This window comes from Magallana gigas, chromosome 7 (assembly GCF_963853765.1).
Source record: "Magallana gigas chromosome 7, xbMagGiga1.1, whole genome shotgun sequence".
Classification (NCBI taxonomy): Eukaryota; Metazoa; Mollusca; class Bivalvia; order Ostreida; family Ostreidae; genus Magallana; species Magallana gigas.
The window spans coordinates 28,828,958-28,841,615 of NC_088859.1; the positions used below are offsets into that span (position 1 = coordinate 28,828,958).

Here is a 12,658-nt window from a genome sequence, read left to right on the forward strand (position 1 = left end):
GTAAATCTACCAGCAGGGTCTTAGTACCTAACAACAGAGTCTGAACACCAATAACCCGGGTCAGTATTCCCGTCGCCAGGCTCTCACTACCTACTAGTATCACCAGGGTCAGAGTACGTATCAATATGCAGTGTCTGTGTTCCCATCACCTGGGTCTGCATACAAATAACCTGGGTCAGTGTACGTATCATCAGGGTCAGTGTACGTATCTCCAGGGTCAGTGTTCATATCACCAGGGTCTGTATACCCATAACCTGGGTCAGTATTACGATTATCAGGATGTCTTTATCTACTACCAGGGTCAGTGAACGTTTCACCAGGGTCTTTGTGCCCAATACCAAGTCAGTAGATCCATCACCAGGGTCTTGATGCATATCACCAAGGTCAGTATACATATCACCAAGGTCAGTATACATATCACCAGGGTCTGGGTGCCCATTACCAGGGTCTCAAAACCTATATTGTGATAGGTATTGAGACCCAGGTGATGGGTATACTGACTCTGGTTATGCATATACATGTACAGACCCTTGTAACATATACATTAACGTTGGTTATAGATATACTGACCCTGGTGATGGGTATACTGATTCAAGATATAGGTATACACACGCTAGTGATGTGCACTCTGACCCTATTTATAAATACTAGTATATAGACCCTGGTAATAGGCATATAGACCCTGGTGAAACGTACACTGACCCTGGTGATAGGCATTGAGACCCTCATGATGGTTACGGGGATTTCTGGTTATTGATTAACAGACCCTGGTGATGAGCACAAAGACACATTAACCATCGTGATAGGTACTGGGACCCTGGTGTCCTGGTGATGGGTATACTGAATCTGGTTATGCGTATACAGACCCTGGTGATTTGTACACCGACCCTGGTAATATGTACTCTGACCCTGGTGATGGGTATACAGACCCTGGTGATGGGTACACAGACTTTGGTAAGGAGTTATGGACAGGGCTACATGGGTTGGTGTCCTGACCACACATCCCCCTTCCCAATAACTCCTGAAAAGAAAAACAAATTAATAATCCCTCTCTAGTACAGTCCAGATACAGTACCATTGGTTTATATATAAACCCAATTTTTTCTTACTGGTATAAGAAAGGTAAGCGTGATATTTTGTTCAGGCAGGTGGCATTGTAAAACAGAGGGAGTGGGGTGGGAAAATTGCCAACAAATTCTTGACAAGAAAAAAAATTATTTTTCAAAAATTTGAAAATCCTTCACCGTTAGGGTAGCTATTAAAATGCTAAGTTTACCTCAAACTTGAATTTCACTGATTATTTCCTCCCCTTCAGTTCAATTTTTTACATCCGCCGAAAGTGCTATGGAGGGGGGGGGGGCAACTGCATGGGGACAGGTCTCCCCCTGCCACTCCCAACCACCCACCCGTTTGAAGCTAAGTGTCTATTGTTTTCCTGAAACATTGCCTTCATTGTCCTCTAAAATATCATCTTCGCTAGCCAAGGGTTTTCGGTCCACTTTATGGGGAGCAAAAAGGACCGAAAACCCTTGGCTAGCGAAGATGCTAAAATATTTTATTAACTTTTTTCAGTGTAAACCAAAGTTACATAACATTCCTATAACTTTTAATGACTATATGTCAGGTTTCCTTTACTGTGATAACATAACAAATCAATTTTGAAACCTATAGCGCAATAATTTCATAAAAAATGAGCGACACAAATGTCCTACAGCATCACGAAAAACAGTATTAACTGCGCCGCGTAATAATACTTAGCATGTGTTATGCATTAAGAAACAGTATTGGAAACTAGACACGATCTCGTTGCGAGCAACGAATGGGTCTTCCGTCCGATTTTTGAATAGATTAGATTAAACTTATCACTTCAAAGATAAAATCGTAAATTGCGGCAATCGGGGCTTGAACCCGGGTCACCTGGGCCATGTCCACGACTCTATCGACTGAGCTACTCAGACTCTCGCTTCAGAATTTTGACGCTTAATTTCTCGAGATTGCCTGAATTACCTAGGCTGAAAGCACCTTGTTGCGAGCAACAAGTGGGTCTTTCGTTTGATTTTGAATTGATAGGGTTCAATTAAACTGTTGACATTTGGTACGATTTACTATCATATTAACTTCCTTTTAAACTAATTTTTCAAACTACACTGCGAAATGCAGATTTCCGGAAACGTCATTTTTAAACGTCAATATCTCTGCAATGCGTTGTCCGATTTTAAAACGGTTTTTAGTTTTGTATTCAGTACAAAAATGTCAACAAAACGCATATGCTTTAAAATTCCAAAAATCGAAATATTAGAATGACTTCCGGTGACGACCGGAAGTGACGGACGACCTGCTCATATTAAAATTTGATAAGTTTTAAACATATTCTGATGGAAAAAAAATTGTAGATTATTTGATTTAAAAAAATTTTAAAACACAATTTTCCAAAAATGCTGTTTGAGCGGACCGGAAGTGACGGACGATCGTAGTTTTACCTGATCGGCCATAGAAATTCAAAAATCTATCATTCCTGAAACTTTTAATTTTCTATCTTTAATCGTTTTTGCGAAAAAGGGAGGACAAGATCCCTTTTTACCAAAAGAAAAACGAATATAACGGCCGACCGGAAGTGACGTCATCAACAAAAATGTACATGATAAAAGACCTTGATATTTTGTATTATTCGTAAAAATTTCATAAAAATCCATTGTAGCATATTTGAGTTTTAAGAAAAATGTTAAGAAAAAAAAGAATAATAATAGTGAAAAATAGAGAAAAAGAAACCTAACAAAAACAATAGGGTCTTCCGTTGGAAACGGAAGACCCTAATAATATAAATATAAGTGATAAAGAATCATTCTCGGAATAGTATGAGTTGATAATTTCGGCCAGACCGTGGTCAAATCTATTATAAAGTCCTTCGAGCTTTATTAGATTTGAACACTCTCCGGCCAAAATCACCTGAGACTAGTAATATTCAAAGAATGATTCCTTTTTCTTAAATCAATTTTATACCAGACCGGTATTTTTTTTAAGTATGGCGTAATCTCACGGTTTGGTGATGTAATGAGATGATAAATGCAGATATATGTTAATAAATCAGCATGTTCATTGATTGATAGCATTAATTAAACAATGTTTTGGAAGTTTGCGCAGAAACCCGTCGAAAAAATCTGTATATCCTGGTATTTTTGGTGAAATTGCATTGCTAAATATATAACAGTTCTTAAATATTTTGTTTCTATCTACTGTATGTAGGAATTCTAACAAAGCCGATAAAGAAAGATATCTTCTGTAATTGTCACATCTGTTACCATGGTTACACCAACAGCTGTGACAATATGTTCATCTCTTTTTGTTTTTTACGCCGGTTTACTTCATTTACCATTTCGCCGTACGCCGATATGGGACAAATGAAGTCCGCCCCGTTTAAATTGTTCACCAAAATATGAAATTTTTTACCACAATTTGGATGAAAATAGGTTATAACCGATTTAAAAAAACCGAAATTACGAATTGAAACTTTGAAATAAAGAATTCAAGAATTCGTTATTTCAAATTTAATTTGTTAAAACAGATTTCAATATTTGAAATAACGAATTGAGCGAATTCGTTATAACAGATTAAATTTGTTATAACGAATTTCTAAAATTTATTATTACAAATTTACTTCAATATAACGGATTCAACAATTTGTTATAACGATTTAAATTCGTTATAACAAACTCAAGAATTCGTTATATCAAATTGAAAAATATTTTTTGATAGGTCCTATATGGGCTTCCGTACATTAACGTAAAAAAGCAGCTGGTTTTTTTAAATTTCCAAACTTGAATAAACATGTGGCGAGTCGCAAGGAAAAATACAAAAAGAGGTGCAGAGCAAACACACCTCTAAAAAAATTAGAGGAAGGATCAGATGTCATGGAGGAGTGAGCATCCTCTGCTGACCGGTCACACCCGCCGTGTGCTATTTGTCGTAATCGGGGAAAATATCAAGGATCTCAATGAAAGAATGACCCCTTGCTTCCACACTTAGTTTTCTGTTCTGTATTAGTTGAGCGAATATTTAGAAGGACATCGATCGAGGTTCATGACTGTCAAACATACTTGACTCAGTTTTGACTGATGACAAGTTGGCCGAGTGGAATCGTCCAAGTTATTGGAGAAAAAAGTCGAACATATGAAAACACTGCAGACGCACAAAAAAGGTGACCAAAAAGGTTCATTTGAATTCAGGGTTTCAGTTGACAAATAGATTGTTCGAAGTTCTAGGTTTGATATATTACGTCTTTACATGTGTCAACAAAAACTGACTTAATATATGATAACAAAAACCTTTTTCCAATTTGATTACTATATGCAAAGACAACGGTATGTGTATAGAAAACTTGAGGAAACATTATTATTTCAGACCGATGATTTAGGTAAACAAGATAACATTTCTAAAATATACATACATATACATGATTTTAAGCCAGTTTTCTGTAGAGTCATTTGAATTCGTGGGTGCCAATTTCGTTTACTTATGTTTCACTTTTTTCACGTTCGTCGTGCCGCCATTTCGAATTTTTTTACTCACATGATAAAACCAGATGCAAAAGAGGCCACATCACTCACTCATCAATAGCCTCTACATGGATCAAATCAGCTTTATGGAGTCAAATACAAAATATAATTATGGTGTTTTAATGATGGTTGTTTCAAATATTTAGATAAGAAGTATATTTAATTATTATAATACTTATGGTAGTACATAATACATGTATAACAAATCGTAGCATTGCATTTAATATATAAGAATACTTATTATACAGATTTTACATAGATCCCTCTGCTAATTTTTGAACCGCTCCAGAGACCCAATTTTTTTTTTTTGGGGGGGGGGGGTGTCATAGTTTAAGAAACTTAAATCTAATCTATATTCTTAATCTTAAGTTAAACTTTTAACTCTTACTGGGGCCCCCAGTAATGGTTTTCTATATTAAACTTTGAAATTCTTCTTATGTCCAAGAATGGTCAAGTGGTCAGCAATATTCATTTGAGAATCGATTCAAAACATGTCACTCGAGATGTAAAAAAGTATGAAAATTTATATCGAGTTCTTAATAAGATTTTTAGATACAAAATACCCAAGGGGACAAATTCTGCAAGATTTGAACACATTTGAATTAACACTTCTTCCTTCTACAAAGTTTGCAGCTTTAAATTTCAGGCCAGATTGTTTTGAGAGGAATTAATCTTGTATTATAGGTTTTCAAAATATTTTCATGTAAAAATTCATAGAACTTTATTACCAGGCGAACATTATTTCAGTATCAGCTAAAATAGGAAGATATAATGAGATACTTAATAGTTTATGATAAGGGGTTTTTGCTCCAATAAGTAGATTCTTTTGTCATCTGGGCACACGGCATCTCAGGTAAAGTTATAAACAATTTTTATTACTAGATCAACACGTAAGGATAAATGTAAGAGTAGCGCTCCATTCCTTAGATGTAATGGTGCCAAGGTTCCAAATGACAATGGAATCACTTGACAGGTGCATTGTGAATTATTATGAAAAATACACAAGCAAGTGTCCGGACATAAAACTATGCGATGCATTTTATCTTCGTCCACTTTCCCAGCCAACAGAAAACCAAGGGTTCTCTGCTTAACCCCTTGACAGGCATAAACTTGCAAACTGTTGTCTCAGACATTTGCAAGGAAGGTGGATTACATTGATTTGGAAGCAACCAACTACTCTTTACGTGCGTCCGCAGCTATTTGAATTTATCATGCTGGTGTAGACGAGCACCTTATATCAGAAGTAACTGGACAAAGATTAGATGCAATGCGAAACTATAAGTGAACAACATCAACGCAGAAAAGAAACGTGAGATAATTCAAGGGAAGAAAGACAGCGATAGCGGCAGCAAAATTCGAAAGTATACGGACGATTAGTTATATGTGACTGCAAATGTTACTGTCTATAAAAACTTAATATTGCATTTGCATTCTTATAGGAAGTAGAATTTATTCAAAAACTTGTACGTGAAAAAAATAAATCACTCGCTGTGGCCTTCAACTCAACATTCAGGTTTATCGACGACGTATTATCAATTAACAATTGTTATTTTCATACTTACGTCGACTCGATATATCCCAGTGAACTTGAAATAAAAGATACCATAGAGTCTGTATCACCTGTTCTATATTTGGATATTTTACTGGACATGAACATTGATGCTAACAACAAAACTTTATGAAAAACGCAATGACTTCAATTTTTCTATAGTCAACCTTCTTACGTATGTAGCAATATACTTTCATCACCTGCATATGGTGTTTTTGTCTCAGTTGATTCGATAAGCAAGGGCATGCTCTTCGTATGAACAGTTTCTAAGACGAAGCAAGCGACTGACAAACAAGTTGATAAAAGAGGACTATCAACAGTCTCGCTTGAAGTCATCTTTTCGTAAGTTCTAGGGTCGATACAACGACCTTGTCAGCAAATACTTCTACTGGGTCGCATGCTGACTGACGTTTTTCATACTAATTTAATCACCTAATTGTCTACGGACTTTTCCGATTATTTTTCCCCGATTATGACAAAAAGCACACGGCGGATTGACCGGTCAGCAGAGGATGCTCACTCCCCCTAGGCACCTGAGCCTACCTCTATGGATGACCGGAGAGATATTCATAACCTGGATCAAGCAGCTAGATAAGAAGATGAAGAGAAAGAAGAGGAAAATAGCGCTAGTCATCAACGACTGCCCAGCCCACCCAAAGATTCTCGGACTGCAGTCCATAGAGCTCGTTTTCCTGCCACAAAACACTACATTAAAAACCCAGCGTATGGACCAGGGGATTATCCAGAACCTTAAAGTTCACTACAGGAAAAGAGTTCTGCTGCGCTACATCTCTGCCATCGACAGAAAAGAAACACCGCACATCTCCGTCTTGCATGCCCTTCACATGCTGATTCAAGCATGCAACAGCGTCACAGAGAAGACCATCTCTAACTGCTTTAGACATGCAGACTTCACTCCCAGCAGCCCCCCAGAGGAAGACGACGACTTTGACCTCGACGACGACATCCCCTTCTCCAGACTACGAGAGCACGGCCTCACCCCCGATGTCCTGCAGCAGTTCGCCGACGCCGATCAAGAACTACAGACATGTGCTGAACTGACAGATGAAGATATCCTAGAGGAGGTTAGGATGAACAATTTAAAGAGCCCGAAGCTACACCCTCTGTTGACAACGACCCTGATGACCGCCCGGCCCCTGTACCTACCATGGACGAAGTTCTCCGAGCTTGCGACACTATCCGCGCCTATCTTCAGAACCGTCCAGACAGCGGCGACTTACTCGTGATATTCAACAAAGTGTGTGATCTTGTGAGCAGAAACAACTTTAGCCGTAATTCATCCCACTAGTCTCGTATTACAAACTTTTTTGAGTGTCTGCAGCGCCTGTGTTGAACCAGTGACTGTGATTGTGTTTGTAGTAAAATGCTAATTGTACCAGAGACATTTATGTTTTGACATTTGTTTTGTGTGTTTAAAAAATATTCATTATGAACACATGTCTTTGATATCGTTTATTCATTCTAAATATTTATGTTGTAAATTGATGAATTGTCATTTTTATGTCATCGTAAATGAAAACGATATTTATATTGAATAAATACATGTATTATGACAATATACAATATTCTTAGTTTTATTCAGTTTAAAACTGCGTTACATTTTAAATATTTAGCATATAATTTTCTTAATTATATTCCTTTCTTAACATCTTGATCCAATATATATTCACCTAGAAAACACAAAGAAACGTCGTTGTTACAAGTTCATGTGCAACTTAGGCATTAAAATGAAGAGTTAAATCATAACATCCGGTTAGACTAAATTTAAAACCCGAAAGCCAACCCGGAAAATTCCGGACTCTTGAAACATCGAACTCCCGTGGACTTTGAGTTATCAAGAGTTACCTGTAATATTAAAACAGACCAAAATTTTTGAAATTAAGTTATAAGTGTAATCCTTTACTAGAAATGAATCGAAGAAGGTCAGGAATATAGAAATCAAATTAGCAAAACCTGCAAGCGTACATGAATAAAAAACAAACTGAGCCACATACGACTAGTGATGCAAGATCTCATATTATGCCAGTGTGTGAAATTAACAAAATGCATGAAATAGCCCAAAGGACTATCCCACTTAGATTTGGGATAGACCTATGAAAAATGGGATAGTCCACAAGTATCAACAACAAATTTTTTTATCAACATGAATTTATTCATATTCATACTCAATCTCGTATTCAGCAATTTGCCATGCGTCCTTATGCATGACAGAAGTTTCGTGAGTTCTAATAGCATCAGTTCTCAAGTTTGATGTGCCGTTAAGCCATGACAATGATCCAGGATGCAGAGTCCCAGAATGCAGTGTCCCTTGGGGATTTTTGTAGAATTCTTGACAAACCTCGCACCACATTTTCTTTTCACTCTCATCGTATTTGAGCCACGATATGCCCACCTGCCAATGTTTGTGGAAAGCACGATGTCTTACTTTGTCTTCATACCTTTTTCTTTTCTCCTTTTCCGTATCTGTTTTGCACTTTCCATCAGTTTTGTGCTTTTTAACAATATTCTCTGCAGTTAAATACTTCAGCATGGCGGATGTACACAATGACAAACAGCAAGATTTCGGTAAATATAGTTACACAATATAAAATATGTTCAAAATTCTCCTTAATGTTGAAATTAATAACTATATTAAACAAAGTTAGTCTAAAAAACATAACTTGGAAATTATTTATTCTGATTTTATTTTTATTCCGATTCAATAATAAAAAAAGTTATTTTGTTAAATCTCGTTTTAAACACTTTAAACACAAATTTCTGGTTGATCCTATGCCTGGTCGGTCCGTCTATATCCTCATCTTTGCCTGGTCCGTCTACGTCCTCATCATTGCCTGGTATGTCTAGATCCTCATCGTTGCCCGGTACGTCTTGATCCGCATCTTTGCCCGGTGCGTCTATATCTGCATCATTGCCCGGTGCGTCTACATCCTCATCATTGCCCGGTACGTCTAGATCCGCACCATTGCCCGGTGCGTCTAGATCCTCATCATTGCCCAGTGCGTCTATATCTGCATCTTTGCCCGGTACGTCTAGATCCGCATCTTTGCCCGTTGCGTCTAGATCCTCATCATTGCCCGGTGCCTCTAGATCCTCGTCTTTGCCTGGTACGTCTAGATCCTTGTCTTTTCCCGACACGTCTAGATCTGCATCATTGCCTCGTGCGTCTAGATCCTCATCATTGCCCGGTCCATCTACATCCTCATCTTTGCCTGGTCCATCTACATCCTCATTATTGCCTGGTACGTCTAGATCTTCATAATTGCCCGGTATGTCTAGATCCGCATCTTTGCCCGGTGCGTCTAGGTCCTCGTCTTTGCCCGATACGTCTATATCTGCATCTTTGCCCGGCGCGTCTAGATCTTCATCTTTGCCCGGTACGTCTAGATCCGCATCTTCGCCCGTTGCGTCTAGATCCTCATCATTGCCCGGTGCCTCTAGATCCTCGTCTTTGCCTGGTACGTCTAGATCCTCGTCTTATCCCGACACGTCTAGATCTGCATCATTGCCTCGTGCGTCTAGATCCTCATCATTGCCCGGTCCGTCTACATCCTCATCTTTGCCTGGTCCATCTACATCCTCATTATTGCCTGGTACGTCTAGATCTTCATAATTGCCCGGTACGTCTAGATCCTCATCATTTCCCGATGCGTCTAGATCTTCAACTTTGCTCGGTACGCCTGGATCCACATTTTTTGCCCGGTACTTTACACCCGGTACGACTGGTCCTTTATCTACGCCTGGTTCTTATAGATTCACATTCATAAAATGTCTATCTACAAATGTTTAATTTGAATCTGCGTCACACTCGAAAGGACTCGCAAAATGTCACTTCTTTGCATTATGCACGTAAATCAAGAGGCTTATAATGTATTTATTACACGTACAGTCCCAAAGCTTTTAGAAGCTTTGGTACTCTGACGAGTCTGATCAATTTAAATTAAATATCTGAAGAACTCTTTTCTTGTTTATTCTTTTCAAATGTCATTCTAAACAGTGATTAAAACAGTTCCTTTACTGGCTAAAATGAATTAAATTCTGCATTTTTAAATTTTGAAAACGTTTCGTCAATTATGTCGTCAAGTATTGCTACTGAATATCTTGAGATTATTTAGAAAACATAGAAAATTTTATATATTGAAACTTCATTAAATTTTGTAAAATTAATCGTAGAAATACTATAATGTACAAGAAAACTACATGCTTATATATCCTACTTTTAAAAACAAAATCGATTCAACGTACCCGTAGTAAAAAATCAAATTCAGTAAAAAAAAATCGTCAATACATAAAATATTCTTCAACGTTAACTTTCGTTTTTGACATGTTCCCTCATCTCAAAGGCCCACAATCCTCTGTCGGGTGTCTTAGGTTCCAAAAATGTTCAGTATGGGGATGCAAGAAGGTCGTATCATTGGATCATGACTTCCATGTAAGTAGGATAATTCCGTCTGTGTATTTCAATATACGACATACAAAAAATTTCAAAGACTCCTTTTATAACGAACTTCTCTACGTAACCGTGAAAAACAAGATGTTTCAAGTCTCTTCGTGGATATTAGCCTTTCAGGATGTTGAATTGGAGAGATAGAAAGGAGAAAGTACATACATGTATATATGTGTGCGAGAATCATAAGAGATGCATGCTTTGGTGAAATTGTTGAGAGTGCTAGATAAGAACTGTAGGAGTGAGATAAGAAGTGTAATGCCAACTTGTCAAACTTTATGCTTTCCTTGAGTCCTAATCCGGAAGTCAACAATATCTGTTTCAGGTTGGTGATTAGGGCTCCACTCTGTGGGTGCCCTATAATGATGAGTTTGTCCGTCCGTCCTCCCGTTCGTCTGTCTGCCCGAGCTTGCTTGTCAGGAGCATATCTTCTCTCCCCTTGGCCAAATATGACTTTATCCAAAGAGTGCCATTTGGTTAAGGGTGTTCAGTGCTCTTGAACCGTGTTTCTATATGCAAGTCTAAGCTTAAGGTCATAGCAGAACTGTATGAAAAATCCTTTCCGTAGCAAACTACTCTCCGTTCTCTCTCCTTGTCCCAATCTAGCTCATACTTCACTAACAGAGTGCCTATGCTTAAAGAGTGGTCAGTGACCTTGAACTAAGTTTCAGGATCAACTGTAAAGGTCGTACCAGAATGATATTTTAAAAAACCTTGTCCGGAGCTTATGTCATACATGTTTCTACTCTTCACTTAGCCTTATTTGACTCATACTTCACATAAACAGAACTTTAATGGTGTCCAGTAACCTTGAACCAAGTCAATGTGAAGGTCATAGCAGATGTCTTTATAATCCAACATAGACGTAGATAAGTTATAGGTCTAGGTCATAGTAGCCGCATGAGAAAATTTATTTTGCACCATTACGAAGATCCTATGGAATTTGTAGCCCTCTCCGATATTTATATCTGAGGTTTACTGGAGAGGGCTACAAATTCCATAGGATCTTCGTAATCGTGCAAAATAATTTTTTTCATGTGGCTGACTTCGGTCTGAAAAGGTGTTTTTTTTTATACTTGACTTCTTTCAGATAAAATGATTTTTTAATTCAGGTTGATCAAACTAACCTTATTTAATTAAAACCAGATAAAACACATCAGCATGTTTACCAATCGTCTTTTTCAGCAGCCATGACAGTTCACGCGTGATTTTACGGGATTTACGTTTCAAGATTTGATGGGCTTGATAACGTGAATGTAAGTGTAAATAAGCGATCTTACTTCGTTCTCTCACTAAAACATTCAAGGAAATGATATATAATGGACCCCTCATCCAAGCATACCGGATGTGATGGATGATGGACATTCTTTGAGTACAGCCGGAGGCTGAGGAGTATCAATAGCATATTTCTTGACCAATTAAATGCGGGCTCGCTATTCAAAGAATTTAAAACCCATGTGACCTCACTAGTATAAATTACCACCGCCATGCTTAAATCGCTCATAATTTAAAGCAAATTTATTGTCAATGCATAAGTATCAAGAGAGGCGGGGAAAATAAATTCATGTCCTAATCCATGTTATCACATGGGTGGGAAAGTTGATACTCTTCAGCCTCCGGCTGTACTCCAAGAATGTCCTTCATCCATCACATCCGGGGTATTCTTGGATGAGGGGTCCATTCTTTTCATACAGCCTTCGGCATAAAGGAGTATCAATAGCATGTTTAAAGAATTGACATAAATTGAATCAAATTGTTTATTAGGAATAATCACATCAATCACAATTTAATACACCATTCATAAAAGAGTTGGAATCATTATTATTATCAACGTCTCTGAAGTAAAATCTCCTGACGTTCTTTGATGAGGACCAGTCTCCAGTGCTCAGAATGTTCGATAAAGACACACCAGAGCTGCAGGGGCGGATGCTCAACGAATTGAATGTGCCTTAAAAGTACTAATGTCTATTCCTGCACTTTCCATCACACATTTAAAAGGGGCATGGTCACGATTTTGGTCAAATTCCATTTTTCTGTTTTTATTATTTACAATGCTTTGGAAATGCATTCCTAATGATCAAATGGCATTTA

At 37.8% G+C, this 12,658-nt stretch overlaps 2 protein-coding genes across 2 annotated transcripts; one reads left to right on the top strand and one right to left on the bottom strand.

Moving 5' to 3' along the window:
* Nucleotides 1-6,614: 6,614 nt before the first annotated feature.
* LOC105337711 (tigger transposable element-derived protein 4-like) lies at nt 6,615-7,349 on the top strand. The gene has a single exon (XM_011442574.4). The coding sequence runs from the start codon at nt 6,615-6,617 to the stop codon at nt 7,347-7,349; it is 735 nt and encodes a 244-aa protein (XP_011440876.3).
* A 440-nt stretch (nt 7,350-7,789) lies between these two features.
* LOC105345363 (vesicle-associated protein) lies at nt 7,790-12,248 on the bottom strand. Its single transcript, XM_066065832.1, has 4 exons — nt 12,194-12,248; nt 9,630-9,866; nt 8,897-9,596; nt 7,790-7,793 (listed from the first exon to the last, which is right to left on the bottom strand). The coding sequence occupies exons 1-4, from the start codon at nt 12,246-12,248 to the stop codon at nt 7,790-7,792; spliced, it is 996 nt and encodes a 331-aa protein (XP_065921904.1).
* Between the last annotated feature and the right edge of the window lie 410 nt (nt 12,249-12,658).